This window comes from Dipodomys spectabilis, unplaced genomic scaffold, assembly GCF_019054845.1.
Source record: "Dipodomys spectabilis isolate Male_0828 unplaced genomic scaffold, ASM1905484v1 ptg000329l, whole genome shotgun sequence".
In the NCBI taxonomy this organism is placed as follows: domain Eukaryota; kingdom Metazoa; phylum Chordata; class Mammalia; order Rodentia; family Heteromyidae; genus Dipodomys; species Dipodomys spectabilis.
Genome location: NW_024871006.1, coordinates 574,618 through 591,551, shown reverse-complemented (window position 1 = coordinate 591,551; position 16,934 = coordinate 574,618). Strand labels below are relative to the sequence as shown.

At 34.5% G+C, this 16,934-nt stretch overlaps 1 protein-coding gene across 13 annotated transcripts in view; it reads right to left on the bottom strand.

Annotated features, from left to right (window-relative positions):
- Window positions 1-16,934, bottom strand: part of Abca6 (ATP binding cassette subfamily A member 6) — a 57,021-nt gene that overhangs the window by 34,938 nt on the left and 5,149 nt on the right. For 10 of the 13 annotated variants that reach the window (XM_042702621.1, XM_042702628.1, XM_042702625.1 and 7 more), the window contains 7 exons: window positions 15,544-15,748; window positions 13,576-13,731; window positions 12,053-12,156; window positions 11,192-11,418; window positions 6,904-7,045; window positions 6,112-6,297; window positions 4,240-4,387 (listed from right to left, as the gene is read on the bottom strand). In XM_042702621.1, coding sequence (XP_042558555.1) covers window positions 4,240-4,387; window positions 6,112-6,297; window positions 6,904-7,045; window positions 11,192-11,418; window positions 12,053-12,156; window positions 13,576-13,731; window positions 15,544-15,748 — 1,168 coding nt within the window. Of the gene's footprint in view, window positions 1-4,239; window positions 4,388-6,111; window positions 6,298-6,903; window positions 7,046-11,191; window positions 11,419-12,052; window positions 12,157-13,575; window positions 13,732-15,543; window positions 15,749-16,934 lie in introns of those variants that run through there. The other 3 variants (XM_042702623.1, XM_042702626.1, XM_042702627.1) reach the window with 3 other exon arrangements.

Genomic DNA, 16,934 nt, shown 5'->3' with positions numbered 1-16,934 from the left:
TGACACTTTCAGCACTTTTTACTTTAGTTTTTTTTTAAATATAGTCTTGCATTTATGCCCTGTCCTCCTAGACCATGACCCTCCTATTATTCCCACATAACTGAGATGATAAGCATGTATCCTTGCTTCCAACTATTGGTTGAGATGGGATTTTGTGAACTTTTTACCTTGGTCTCATACCATAATTCTCCCAGTCTCCATCTCCAAGTAGCTAGATTACAGGCGTGAGACACCACACTCAGCTTGGAATGTTGTGAACTTTTACAATAACACAGGAAAAAAATTCTCCTTCAAAGTGGCTATGAATTCAGAATAAAACAAATGCTACACCATTTTTTTAAAAAAGCAGGAATAATTTTAAAGTATGTTCATACTTATCTTAACAAACACTATTTCTCCACATACTTTTCACTTGTATATCTAAATACAAATATACAAATTTTAGTATTACCTTTAACTCTACTTGTGTGATCTAATATTTATGTCTACACACATAACTCTAATTATTTTTATTTGTTATACTAATGCTTGGTGCTTTCACAACTTATTTTCTCAGCTTGGTGTTTATTTTATCCATTTGAAATCATTTTATTCAAACTTTTGATTTATATTTTGTGTTAAGTTCCATTATATTAACTTTTGCAATATTATTTCTTTTGAATTTTCATTGTTTACTTCCTTGTCACAAATGTTGTTGTTTCATAACTGAAAACATGCTTCATTCCACAGCTGAATTCTGAGATCTTTAAAGCACAACTAACACCAATATTCATCAAACTCTTCTATGAACAAAACCAACTGAAAAAGAGAACTACAAACCTATCTTTTAGATGAACACAGATGAAAAATTTCTCAAAAGAATACTAGACAATTGAATAAACAACTAATCCAAAAAAACATACACTACAATCAAATAGAATCCATCCTCAGAATGCAAGGCTGGTTCAATATATGTAAATCAATAAATATAATACAGTGCATCAACAGAAGTAAAGACAGGAATCACATGATAATTTTAATAAATGCAGAAAAAATCTGACAGATCTAACATCCTTTTATGTTAATAGCTCTAGAGAAGCTAGTAATACAGGAAATATTACTTAACATAATAAAGGCTGCTTATTACAAACCTACAGTAGGCATTATACTCAGTAATGAAAAACTAAAACCATTTTCTCTAAAATCAAGATCAAAACAAGGATACCCACTTTCTCCACACCTCTTTAATATAGTACTGGAATTTCTAGTAAGAGTAAAAAGTCAGGAAAAGACATAAAGGAGAAAGAAATATGGAAAGAACTAAAAGTCACCCTATTTGAAGTTGACATGATCCTATATTTAAAGGACCGAAGAGATTCCACCCCCAATCTCCTAGAGCTGATGAAAAACTTTGGCAAAGTAGCAGAATATAAAATATGCCAATAATGAAAAGACTGAGACTGAGATCAGGGTAGCAACTCCATATGCAATAGTGCCCCCAAAACAAAAATACCTAGAAATCAACTTAAATATGGATGTGAAGGACTTCTACAATGAAAACTATAAATTTTTAAAGAAGGAAATCAAAGAAGACTTAAGCAAATGAAAAGAGCTTCTGTGCTCCTAGATTGGAAGAATTAATGTCCTAAAAATACAACTCAAAGCATTCTACAAATTCAATACAATACACATCAAAATCCCAACATGAGTCCAAAAAAATCAAAGGTCCCCAAATCTCACAAGAAATCCTACGCAGAAAAAATATTGCTAGAAGTATAACAATTCCAAACACCAAACTATATATAGTGATATAGTAATGAAAGTAGCTTGGTACTGGCACAAAAACAGGTCTGATGACCTATGGAACAGAATAAAAGACCCAGAAATAAATCCACAGACTGATAGCCATTTAATATTTAATAAGGGTGTCAAAACATAAGCTAAAAGGAAGATAGTCTTTTCAACATATAGAGCTAGGAAAACTGGATTAACCTCATAAAGAAAACTGAAACTGGCTCACTAATATCAGTTCAAAATGGATCAAAGACCTCAAGGAAAGACTTGACATGAAGCGACTACTCTACTTGGCATAGGGAAGAACTTTCTAATACAGATCTAGGAGCACAGCAAGTCAAAGAAAGAATGGCAAAGTGGGATTGTATCAAACTAAAAGTTTCTGCATGGCAGGAGATATAGTTAACAAGCTAAAATTCCTACAGAATGGGAGAGGATCTTTGCTAGCTATACATCAGATAGAGGTCTAATATCTAGCATATACAGAGAGCTTCAGAAGCTAAGCCCTCAACAACCCTCTTCATAAATGGACAAAAAAGCTAACTAAAGACTTCTCAGAAGAAGTAAAAACACCCAAAAGATAAATGTAAAAATGGGATGGGAATGTGGCTCAGTGGTAGAGTGCTTGGCTAGCCTGCATGAAGCCCTGGGTTTGATTCCTAAGGACCATATACAGAAAAAAACAGAAGTGTTGCTGTGACTCAAGTGGTAGAGTGCTAGCCTTGAGTGAAAGAAGCTCAGGGACAGTTCCCAGACCCCTTAGTTCAAGATCCAGGACTGGCAAAAAATAAAATAAAATAAATGTAAAAATGCTCAACATATCAGACCATAAAGGAAAAACAACAATGAGATTCCATCTAACGGCTATAATCAAGAATATAAATAATGAGGCCAAAAAAGAATCCTAATACACTGTTGATGGAAACGTATACTAGTATAACCAACTCTTGAAAGCAGTATGGAGGCTCCCAAAAACATTAAACATAGAATTGTGCTATGATCCAGCAATTCCACCCCTGGATGTTTAAAAGATTCCAAACTATGGCTGGGAAGGTGGCTCAGTGGTAGAGCACTTGCCTTGCATGCCTGAGGCCCTGGGTTCGATTCCTCAGCACCACATAAGCAAAAAGAAAAAAGCCGGAAGTGGCACTGTGGCTCAAGTGGTAGAGTGCTAGCCTTGAGCTGAAGAGCTAAGGGACAGCGCCCAGGCCCAGAGTTCAGGCCCATCCATGACCAGACCCAAAAAAAAAAAAGATTCCAAACTAGGATACAGTAGAGTAACTAGCACAATCAAGTTCTTTGTAACATTATCACCATAGCCAAAGTATGGAATTAGGCCAGATGTCTCTCAGTGGATGAGTGGGTCAAGAAAATTATATTTATATTGGACTATTACTCATCTATTAGAGAGAATGATATTGGGGAAAAGATCATGTTAAGTGAAGTAAGTGAAGCCCAGAGAGACAGAGGATGTATGTTTTCTCTCATATGTGGAAGCTAGAATTAATCTATAAATATATAAATATACACTTTAGGGTGGTATCCAAGTGAAAACAACAATGTAATTCCTTAGAAAGGCTAACTCATAATCAAACAAAATAAACATCAGGAATGAAGTATTCAAAAATGGGGGGACTGGACCAACAAAAGGGGAGGGGAGTGAACTAATAAAGGTGGGGGGTAGTCATTAGACCCAATGCATATAAGAAAATTGAGGGAAAGGGTGGGGTTGGGAATGATAGAACAAAGTGATGAAAGGGGCGACATTGATCAAGATCCATTATATCCAAATACTACTTTGTTGACAGATAAAAATAATGTTTTTAAAAAGAATCTCAGATATAAACCCAGAGTCAATGAAATGTACAACTAAGTACAAATTACAGGAATGTATACAGTTAATTCAAAGGAACATATAAGACAACATTAACTGTAGGCAAAATGGCAGGAGTACAAAAAATAAGAAGTAAGATTGCATGGGAAAAAAGCATTCTAGTTCTAATCTGGGTGAAAGAATTCTGTGCTTATGTGAAAAATTTGGTTGTATCCAAGAAAAAAATCTAATAATCATAATCAACAAAATTTGTTAATATGACCAATATGTGAAAGAATATTGGCAAAAATTATACTAATCAAACCTGGCAGGGGGAATCTTTCATTTTATCTTGTTCTGATACAAGTATCCCTTTCAGAGATACTTTAAAATATATCATTATTTATTACATTTTTAAATTAGTATTGTAATATGATTATACTTTTATTATATTGAAATCCTAATAACACTGTTTCTACACCAAAACTTATTTAGAACATTAAAACTTTAAGTAGAAATACATAATTCACTTGGTCTGAGATAAGGAATATTTATTCTTTATATATAAAAATACATATTTATATAGCTTTAAGAAAAGCCCATCAATATAATCGGTCACTAAAAAAGTTAGAAAAATATTCACTTTTACTTACAGGGTAAGAGTTTGTCAAAGTATAATGCCAATAGCAAGTAAACTACACCATCGAAAACCAGAATAGAGCATTTTGCTATCATTACATAGGACTCTCCTGAAGGGTCAAAAAAATTGACACCATTGAAGTTGTAATCCTGATGAATAATCTAAAATTAAACAAAAATAATAACAGAATTTTAAATCCATAAAGGGTTTAGCAGAATGGCAATAATTAAGCTACTAACCTCCTGTCTCACAAAGCCCTTATTAGCTGTCAGTCTAATACATAAGTAAACAAACCTGTTAAAATATTTCTATTTTATTGTGACAAAGGAATCTTAGTACAAAATGTTGAATTTTTAAAGTACAATGTTCTAAATCTAGAAATTTAAATTCAAATGTTTTCATCAAGTTATTGCAACTAGTGAGTAATTATTTGCTACAACATATGATGTGCAAATGCAAGAAATTATTTGAGTCACTGAAGCATTTAATTAAAATACTAAAATGTATCTTTGAAGAGTTACTACTGAAAATAGAGATTTATATTTACAATAATATCTACTTTGTTCTGGAGCCTCTTATACTATCCTCCTTAATCTCCAGCAAAACCCTCTATTGTGAGCTTTGTTACATTTATCTGATTTGTTCAGAGTATGAAATTAGGGTATAGTAAAGTTGAGTGACTAAACTAGACAAAGACAAATCACATAGTGAGGAGAGGCTAAGCTGTGGTGAGAACTTAAAAAACCTAGCAACCTAAGTTAGGTGCCAATGGCTCACAGCTGTAATCCTAACTACCCAGGGGACTGAGTTCTGAGGGTCATGGTTCAAAGCCAAATCAGGAAGGAAAGTCCATGAGACTTTTATTTCCAATTAACCACTAAGATGGTTAAAATGAAGCTGTGGCTTGAGTGGTAGAGCACTAGCCTTGAGCACAAAAGCTCAAGGACAGAACCCAGGGCCCTGAGTTCAAGCTCAGGCACAAAGGATCCACCTCTACAAGCAATTTTTAAAAGAGAAAAAGGTAAAAAAATTCTTGAAGCATCTAGAAAGGTATTCAATGTCAAAGTATTCAAATACAAATTACCAGGACATACATCATTACATATCCATTAGAATGGATAAAATTTGAACAACCAACCAACAATATCATCAAAATTGTCAAAAACTGGAAACGTCATTTATCAATAAGAAAACTGATAGCATATTTATACAGGATAATACTGTGTAGCACTGTATTATAACTTCATACAAAACCTTGAAGGACACTTAAAAACACAATTTCGAATGAAAACAGCCAAATTTTCAAAAATACATTTGAATTTTTATATTATTCATATAAATTGAAAAACAGGAAACTAAAAAATCTCATTATTTAGAATCGCAAACTTAGCTGAAAATGAAAAGCAAGGATATAACTGTCATAAGCCCTTACCTTTTGAAGGACATGGCCTAAAGTTGCTTCAGAGTTAGTGCAATGTCCTTCTTTTTAATCAAGTTCATGGGCTTGGTCTGACTTTATAATTTGTTAAACTATATATTTATGTTTTAAAAGCTCTTCATATTTGAGTCATAGTTCATCAAGTAAAATGACTTAAAATAAGTTTAAACAACAATTTTAAGAACTAGCAGTGTGCTTCACTGCCTAAAATGAAAATATTAAATATTTGTATGTAGAAAAACACCTCAAGAAGAAAAATAGATCTCAGAAGTAAAAATATGTAAGTTTTCTTATGAGAAAACAATTATTCCTACACTGTAATAATAATTTTATATTTAGCAGAAAAATTGCTTAACGCAAATTCTCTTGGTGAGATGGGTTAACTACAAAGTGTCATGAAGTGTTAGTTCTTTTCAAAGTTTATCAATGAGTGAACTAAGCTTTTACCTGACTCATTCCAGAAGTAAAAGCAAAAGGGCTACAAATACTCAGAATCCACTCCAGAGATGAAGGAAGTTGTTTGTACAATGCAGTGAATCCCACACAGCCCCAAAAGAGAGTAATAAGAAACATTATAAAATTGGTAAGGGCAGCTTTCTGCAACAAAACACTCATCAGGAATGATAAGGCTATCTGAAAGAGAGAAGACATTTAAGCTGTTATATGTATTGAATTCATTGGGAATTTATGGGAGCACAATAAAATGAGGCTGTTTATCACAAAAGATATTTATCCATGAGAAAGTGATAGGAACATTAAAAATACCATGATCTGTTCTACTCTCAAACCTTACCCCTCCTTTTTTATAAAGAAGGATTATTTTTAAAATATGCTGGGTGTTGCTGAGAAAGAGGTGGGGGAAATCTGGGAAAAAATATGAGAGTAGGGTGCAAATGCAAAGTTTGAAAAATTGAAGGAAGCTAAATTAATGTATTAAGGGTGCTTATAATCACTACAGAAAACATCCAAGAAGGTAGAGAAAACAAAAGCCATGTTCAGAGAAGGACAAAAGCAATGAATTAGAGGGAGAAGAGATATTTTGCAGAATAATTCATTCAACATAATAGGATGCACTAGCAAAAGCACACACACATATTCTCTCAAAAACTTCCACTCACAAACATGTACCCACACACATGACAGACATGAAGCGATCTACTAGCCTATTGTTTCATTGATATTCGCTACACATAGTTAATATCTAAAGTGGAACAAATGGTGATAAATGTGTAAACTTACCAAAGATAGGCCATATAAGAAAAAAAGTGTAAATATGACGATGAAGCCAGTCATAACTATAGTTTGGGTAGTTGTTATGATAACTGTAATGAATATGGAAAAAATGAAGACAAAGCCAGCATAAAGTAAGCCCCAGGAGAGCCTAAATAAACAAAAAAGTCATTTTCATTATTTTAACTTTGCTAAAAATTATTTTAGACACACAAAACATCTAAAGAATATCATTATACATGTATCTTAATGACTATGGTATTTTAAAACAGCAGAAGCCCTCTCCATACCCTTTTCCTGATCACAATTCTGTTTTTCTCCCATTAATGTAACTATTTTTCTAACTGTGATGGTTTTAATTCTTATGCATTTTGACTGCCTTTGAACACAGCAATATGGTTAAATACTAAATACTGGTTAAATACTAAATACTGGTAGAGTCACCAATCAATGGGAAAGGACGTCAGAACCAGTTAAGATATAAACAGCATCCTAGCCTTGCTGTTACCTATAGGTTATGCATCAGCTCTGTATGCATGAACTATACAATTAGTATAAAAGCGGTAAGTTGTATAATACTGTACATATTCTTCTGTAACTTGCCTTTATCAGTCAACTTTCATAATGATATGTAATAACATAAAATATTTCACTGTCTGGTATACCCTAGTGTTTTCTTGTCCATAGATATTTAGGTTTCTTCAAAGCTATTTATTTTTATTACAATGTTTATCAAGAAGATTACTGCATTTTGTTTTGGGGGGTGGGAGATGCACAAGAATGTGTCTAAGGTGGAAATGGTGACTGAAACTTTGTATTCTCAGCTTTCTCAGACATTACTAAATGGTACTAATTGTAGAACTGGCAGGAAATTGTTATAAAGTTTCTTTCTGTCAAGTCAATCAAGTAGTTACAGCAGAGATGATAATTTAACTATTGTTGACTATTTTTGGAGACAATATCTCTACTCTCTGTAGGAGAAGAAAATTGAAATTTTATAATCCCATTCCATTTTTCCTACTCCTGTTCATGATTCTTCACTTAAAATGATCATAATGTGCATATACACACATTGTGGGACACCTTTATATCTTCACACTGTCTTGCTTTATATGTGCTAATGTTTATTTAAGAAACTGTATTCAGTCTAGCAAAATTATAGGGTACACAAGTCCATGAATTAGAAAGCCGTAATCTCTCTTATAGTTCATAGGCCTATCCAAGGTCACGGAATAATTAATAAGGATAAAGCTATAGAAGGTGATTATCTATCCATCTATCTCTCCCCCTTCACTCTCTCTTCTACTTAAAACTGTATTATTCAATAAGGGTTCAACAGGGGAAGAATACAACAAGTGTTAACACCAGGAAGAGGCATCACTATAAATTGTGATAGAACATGTTTTACTATAGCTATTGCTGATTTGACTTTTTTAAAAGGTGCATGTCATTATAATGACTCAGACTAGCATTAGAAACAACAGCATTTTTAAAAAGCATATTCTGCAAAACTCATTTCCTGAGTGCAGAGGGGCACTATATTAGGCAGGAATTGAAAACCAATACTACAGAAAACTTAGGAGTTAAAGAGAATAAACTATTACATAGAAAAGGGAACCAGTCACAGGGTGGAGGTGGAAAGGAAATGTTAGTACAGTACTTATTTAGGGGGGAAAAAAACAACCACCTCTTGGTAGTCAGCTGTTCGTTGCTAACACCTGTAATCAGAGCTACTTGGAAGGTTGAAATGCAGAAGATAATGGTTCCAGGCCATTCCAGACACAAAAGTTTTTTTTGTTTTTTGTTTTTTTGTCGGTCGTGGATCTTGAACTCGGAAGAGGTGTCCCTCAGCTCTTCAGCTCAAGGCTAGCGCTCTACCACTTGAGTCACAGCGCCACTTCTGGCTTTCTGGTGGTTCATTGGAGATAAGAATCTCACGGACTTTCTTGCCCAGGCTGGCTTTGAATGGCGATCCTCAGATTTCAGCCTCCTGAGTAGCTAGGATTACAGGCGTGAGCCACCGGCACCCGGCCTCACAAAAGGTTTTTGAGATGCCATCTAAACCAAAAGCTGGATAGAGAGGTGTATGTCGTCATCCCCACTATGCAGAAGGCTGAAACCAGAAGGTCATGGTTCCAGGCCCTCCTAGACAAAGGTTCCCAAGACCCCATCTCAACACAAAAAGCTGGATGCGGTGACACATGCCTGTCAGCCAGCTACAGTGGCAAACGTAAACAGAAGAGCTGCAATTCAAGCTAGCCTAGGGAAAAGGCAGGCCTCTGCCTCAGAAGTAACCAGAACAAAAGGTCTGAAGTTATGGTTCAAGCAGAATGCTTGTCCAGCAGGCATGAGACAATGAGTCCAAACCCCAGTACTATAAGAACAAAAAACAAAACCCAAAACCCAAAATAAAACTAACCAATTCTTTCAGGATAAAAACAATTTAGGCATCACATTAAAGAATATTGTTACAATTCACATTTATATTAGCTCTTTTTTTTTTTCCTGCAGGTTGTGGGGCTTGAACTCTGGGCTTGAGCTTTTCAGCTCAAGGTGAGCGCTCTACCACTTGAGCCACAGCACCACTTCCAGTTTTCTGGTGGTTAATTGGAGATAAGAGTCTCACAGACTTTCAGGCCTGGGCTGGCTTTGAACTGCCATCCTCAGATCTCAGCCTCCTGAGTAGCTAGGGTTACAGGCATGAGCCACTGGAGCCCAGCTTACATTAGCACTTGAAAAACGAAAAAGCCTTATAATGTATCTCCAATAGACTCCTGGCACCTAATAGTAATGTTTGAGACTCTTCCCTTCTTAGCTTTATTGATTCATATATAAATTAATTTTGCTAAGTTTTAGATTACATACATGCAAAGAATCATCCCCAAAATAAATGTTGATCCAAAGGTATGAAACCTTTCTGACTTTAACATGAGATTGACTGATACAGCGCCTGTCTCTGGTGGGCAATTTGTAGGCAGTGGGTCTTACAGGTCTTACAGGCCTTGTTCTGGACTGAGATCACTTCTAATGGACTTCATGGGGAGATTTAAATCTCTTCCTTTGTATTTACAAATGATCCACTTCAAAAGGTCTTCTTCCTCTTTCTTTGACAGTTTCCTCTTTGTGTATCTCACAAATCATGTAGAATATTAGTCTTAAATTATAGGGTAGTAAAATACATTTTTGAGAAAAGTAAAGATGTCCTCAATCATAATTCTATCTTAGGGAACCTGTAGTTGGCAAAAGATTACTGAATAAATAATTATTTATCCATTCCATGTCCATGGATTTTTGCTTGATACTAGGACTCTGTGTAGTACGGGCTGGCCTTTAAACACATTTTTCTGCCTCTGCCACCCTTCTGTTGAGATTATATACTACCAAACCAGCTAATGTGAGGAGTATATAAATTTCACTCATAATTCAATGTCAATAAAGGACATGTTTTAGAGGTAAAGTAAGCAGATTATTTTCCATTTTCATAGCTGGTATAAATTTTCTCTAATAGTCTTATGAAATTTTCTGTTTAGTTTCTTGGGAATTTGAAGCTTATATGATTAACATTTGTGTCTAATAACATCAACTCTTTATTATTTTGCTAGGTCTTTGTTTCTATGCAATTATTTGCTCTTATTATGATGTGAAGGCATAAATAAATAGATGTACATATACTTATACAATGTGTTTATTATAAATATGCATATATGCACTTTAAAGCACCTTAAATTATTTATAGAATGGGACTAGATATAAATAATAATACATTAATCAAATACTTGTTAAACCCTTCCTATGTGCCAGTCATTGTGTTATATACCCTAGGCACATGACTTCAATCTATGGTATTTTGTTCTTCCATAAAAACACGCCTGATAGCTAAGTCCTTGAACAGAATTTGGCCTTCAAAGAGCTATTCTTTCTTCAACATGAGGAAGGTTTGAGATATCATCATGTAACTGTGGATGGGCCAGCATTGGAGATGTCTCAGAGCTAAGGTTCCAACTGTCACAACCATCATCTACTGACACCAGATGGCCCTTATTCTCTTCTACCTTCACTATTTACAATATAGTCTCCAGAGCCTCTATCTCAAGGTTAGCATAGAAAAAAGTCACACACACAGTTCAGTAAATGATAATTACTACTTTCCATAGCAAAAAATTAAAGACTAAATCAAAAAGTGAGAAGAAACATGTCAAGTTTAAACCATGGTATTCTGAAAGAAAAAACAAACAAATATGTTTTCAGATTCCTAATTTCCATGTATTAATTTGTACTACTTGAATGAGTTACTTACCAGAATGCTGAGTCATATAGTCCCATGATTTTCATCATATCCTTGTACTTTTTTCTCTCTCTTGTAACATTAAGTGATAGAAAATATATAATTGATATGAAGTAAAATAAACAGAACAAAATAAACACTTCATTTTGAAAGCTGTGTTTGGAAATAGAAGGCAATGCCCTCATGTTTATAGCTGTAACAGACATCAGCTCCTCCATCACAGAGTGGTTTGCTGTCATCTAAAGGATTGAAGCCAACAGAAGCCATTATGTATAGGATCTCAATGGTGACATCTGAGAAAGTGCTGTAGATTGTACTGGTTTTAGTATTTTACTGTAGGCCCAGAGGATGTTACCATTAGGGGGATAACTGGATATATTGTTTATGTAGCTTTGTATGAAAAATTCAAAGTTAAAAGTACAAAATTAATCAAGGTATTTATTTAAATGCCTGCTTCATCATGTAAATACAGGAAAGCCTCAGTAAATATCAGTATATTGTGTTCCCTCTAAAAGTCATGTTAAAACTCCATCCCTATTGTAGTGATATTAGAAGCCTGGCTTTTGGGGAAGTGACTGAATCATGAGGTTATCACTCTTGTAAATGGGTTGCTGCCTTAGAAAAGCTGGAGGGAATTGGCAAAGACACTTTGTCCTCACATCCTTCAGCCAGGTTAAGGTGGTGATATCTATTAGGAATGGGCCTTCACCAGATGAGTAACAAATAACTTGCTGTTGTTCTTTATAAATTACTCAGTCTTAGATCTTTACTGATAGCAGAACTAATGGACTAAGGCAAATATTTTTCATCAAAGTCTTGTTGTTTCTGGAATTAGTACAATTAAGCATTGGAAGTTTTTGACTGATCACTTACTTCTATAATAACAGCATTTATGAGAGTTTGTAAAGCCACAAAACCTCCTTTCCAATATAGGGACGATTCACATAAAGAATCATCATGCGAATCAAAGCAATAATCTATAAATATAAAAAAGCACAATTTTGAGATGAGAGAAGTGGAAGAATAAGAAATGAAAATCTAAAAGAAAGCAATCTAGAAGAAACTCCACCCATTAGAACTTTTAATAACATAGACAAAAGAAGCAAATAAAATGTTTTAAATAAGGAACATTTTTTACTCCCATATTAAGTGGCTTGGCAAATTCTTCTACTGCAGATCACAAGGAACCACCCATCTATAACAATTTTATTCATAAAAACCACAAAAGAAATAGAAAATCTTAGCAAATAAAAATGAGTGAATTCCACTGCTCCAGCCATAGTAGATTCCATGTTATGTCTCAAAATGCCAAACATTTCATCCTTTGCTTTGCATGTAAAGGTTCTCCTTCCAGAAATATACATGGTTCGGTTCACTCATTCCCTATATCCACATCCCTTTTCATCATAGAGGGTTTTTCTGCTACTATAAGTAAAATATAGAAACCAGCTTGAAATTCAGTCTTATAGCTTCGCAATTTTCTTTATATTATGTTGGTTGCTGTATCTGTTTCTTCTATCTTTTGGCCATTACTAGAATTATCACTGCAAACAGGCTCTGTGTTTTCTTTTTACCACAAACAGTGATATATGGTACAAACTTAGTAAATGAATAGTAAGAACTGATCCTTCTACTCACATCAAGTCTATTTGCTAAATTGTCTAATCCATTGGTCTATTTCATAAGCTCACTAGAGGGTTTTATTGCAGTTTCTTAGAACTCTTTGCACTCATTCCCTGAGCTATATCATTAATGCTCTGTTAATCTCAGAAACCTATTCACATTTTTACATCATTGGCTATCCAATGGTTTAGGTTTTCAAGATATCACAGGAAATAGCCCTTAAGTATCTTCAGTTACATTTTTCCATTCGATCTCATTCCTTTTATGTTCATCTTCCAAATCTACTAACAAGATATTCTTTCTCAACTTAGTACCTTAACATTTGCCTCTTTTTCAACAAACAAACATTATCTCAACTTTCTCAAACTTGCTGTTATCCTTGTCTTAGTTTAAACATCACTTCCCTAATCTGACAGTTTACTAGGAATCCTTGGTAAGTCCCTACAAGTAGCTTCCCCTATACTTGTCATTAACTGTTCAATAACTGTCTTACTTAACTGGAATCACCTGACATTGGAACCCATCAGACTTGATTACTCCTATCTTCTTTAAAACATATACCTAAAAGTTCAATACATATATGATGAATCATTCTACAATATTTTCAGAGTTAATCTCTCAAGGGAATACTCTTGACCTAAGAATACGCTCAACAATAAAATTCTATTCTCTCTGGTTTTTCCTATGCCACAGAAAATATTTGCTACCCATTCATTCCCCTATCCCTTAAGTTTAAAAAAACTGCCATAAAGCTATTTCATATAAAAATTCACCTGATAAACTTTTTTCAACCATTGGAACTGAATAGTCTTCAACTTTTAGGTTGTAAGAGAAAATGTCATTAAAGATGATTCCCAATGAATTTGGAAGATGCTTCTGAAATATATCTTCCATATAGGTATAATTTGCTGTCCCAATGATACTTGCTCCTGTATACCAAAGGCAAAAGTAAACATAGAAAATTTTTAGAGGGCTCCACCAAAACAAAACATGCTATTTGACTATCATATATTGTCATTAGATAGAAATTAAAAAATTTGCTTTCCATTTAAATGAAGCTTGAACTGAAAGGTAAGAAGACAATTTTAATGTTGTAGATTCCAGAATCAGGAGACAGATGTGTATAAAAATTAAATGCTGTTTTTCAATAATGACAGGTATCAGGGAAAGTTTCAGATACATAGAAATACTATCCTGAAGTAAGCAAGCATGAGATGATAAGGAAATGATTATGGTATTACTATACAGCTGAGAATTCCAGATTTCATATTTACTGAAGCCAAGACTATTTCTATGATCTCCTCCTTATGAAGGGACCAAGATAAAAAATCAACACTTTTTATTGTTTGTTTTTTTCAGGTTTTTGTTTGGTTTTCTTTTTAAACTGTATTTTTTTTGTCTTTTCTTTTTTGGTACTGGGGATCGAACCCAGGATGTTGCACTTGCTAGGCAAGCGCTTTGCCACTGAGCTACATCCCAGCCCATTTTTCAGGTTTTTGTTTGTTTGTTTATGTTGGTCGTGGGGCTTGAACTCTGGGCCTGGGCACTGTCTCTGTCCCTGAGCTCTTTGTGCTCAAGGCTAGCATTCTATCACTTGAGCCACAGCACCATTTCTAGTTTTCTGGTGGTTAATTGGAGATAATAGTCTCATGGACTTTCCTACCCGGGCTGGCTTTGAATCATGATCCTCAGATCTCAGCCTCCTGAGTAGCTAGGATTATAGGCATGAACCACTGGCTTATGAAATTGAATTAAAAGAGACAATATTCAGCTTGCCCTTAAATGAAATACACCTTGTGTTCTTCTTATTATATGATGATCTAAGTTAAAATAAAGGCCTTTAAAGATGTGTAATATTACATTATATGCAGGACAGTTTTCAAACTGTTCATCCTTACTTCATAACTATGAAGTTACAAAATTATTGTTTAATAACCATAGTCTAATCTTTCTTATCTTTGCTGGTCCTGGGACTTGAACTTAGGGCCTGAGCACTGTCCCTCAGTTTGTTTTTTTTTTTCTCAAGACTAGTGCTCTAGCGCTTGAGCCAACTCCACTACTCCACTTCTGACTTTTTTGGTAGTTAATTGGAGGTAAGAGTCTCACAGGCTTTCTAGTAGCAGCCTACTGAGTTTCTGTGATTACAAAGGTGAACCACTGGTGCCCAGCTAATGTCCTAATGTTTTATTTAGATATTATTTAAATATTTATTTTGTATTTTTATGTTAAAAACATAGTGGCTCTATATTTTCTAGTCACTATTTTGTAAATCTGAAATTGTGCAATATGTTGTTTTGTTTATATTCTAGTAGAAATATGGGCCTCTCATACGAAAACTTGTTTAAAATATTTAAAAAGCTAACTGTTGTGACTTAATAAAAGCCTAATAAAAATTTTTTTGGGGGGGAGTCCGGTCATGGGGCCTGAACTCTGGGCCTGGGCGCTGTCCCTCAGCTCTTCAGCTCAAGACTAGCGCTCTACCACTTGAGCCACAGCGCCACTTCGGGCTTTTTTTTCTTTTTGCTTATGTGGTGCTGAGGAATTGAACCCAGGGCCTTGGGCATGCAAGGCAAGCACTCTACCACTGAGCCACCTCCCCAGCCCCCTAATAAAATTTTTTATCCTGATATTTAAACTTTTTAGCAAAATGCATCATTGTAATTTCAAACTGGTATACGAAACTCTTATCAAAAATATATGTACTACTAAGAGTAATTCTTTCTTACCCTGAGTACACTTACCTTTCATAAAAGGAGAAAGTGCTATTCTATTCATTATCTTCTGGGTTGTATTAGAGATTGGCGTATATACAACTGTCATAGAAGAGCTATTAAATTGATCTAGCCTTCCCAGGTTCTCAGGAGGCTTTCCAGAAAAATGTATATTGTATGTAAAATGTGCAATTGTACTCATATATACTCCTAGAAGTACTGGGATGCCACATTCCTATGACACATTAAAAATAAGAGTGAGTTTTGATCATTTTCCGGTCAAGTCAGTCAATATCAAAGAACTGTGGCAGATGATTACCCATTTAGTTTCTACTCTTTGGAACAAGAACCTCCTAATGAAAGATAAATTCTTAGGACATACACTTATCACTTTTGGATGCTAATACTAAACTTTTGCCCTAGCTCAGGAGCTACTTTAGAAGTCATTGAGAACCTAAGGAGATACAGAATAAGGTCACAATCTCTATACAACTGGACAGCTGATTCTAAAGGTTATAAGACATGCAGTATTCCAGATAGGGTCCAGGGTAGCAAATCATAATTCTTAGAAATGATATTACATCAAAAAAATAGACTTAATAACACAAAACTAAAATTTTGCAATTTATGCTAGGCAAAATTTTTATTATTTCTTGGATCTAAATATATATGTGGCAGCTTTAACATTTGCTAAAATTGACCATATAAAACTATTACAGGAAAGGGTAGGGGAAACACTAGGGATCCTGAGCACAGGTCTAAACTTTCTAAGTAAAGATCTAGAAGCACAACAAATCAAAGGAAGAATTGATAAATGGTATCGCATCTAGCCTAAAAATTTATGCATGGCAAAGGATGTAGATAAGCCAAAAAGAAAGCCTACAGAATGAGAGAAGATTTTTATCAGCTATACATCAGAAAAAGGACAAATATCCAGAATATACTTGGAGTTCAAAAAAATTAAACCTTAATAATTAAAAACTTCAAAGAAACAATTCAATTAATAAATAAGCTGATGATTTGAACAGATTTCTCAGAAGATGCCCAAAGGATTAATAAACACATTAAGAAATGCTCAACATCTGTAGCATAAAGGAAATGCAAATCAAAACAACACTGAGATTCCACCTCACCCAAGTTGGATGGCCATTATATCAAGTACACAACAACTAATGCTGGTGAGGATTCAGCCAAAAGGGAACTTTAATACACTGTTAGTGGGAATGTTTACTAGTACAACCACTTTGGAAAGCAGTATGGAGGTTCTTCCGAAAACTAAACATAGAACTATCTTATGACCTAGCAATTCTATTTCTGAGATTTTATCCAATAGATCACATACAAGTTTTTACAGTAAAGCCACCAACACAACCATGTTCATTGCAGTATTAATCATCATAGCCAAGTTATGGAATCATACC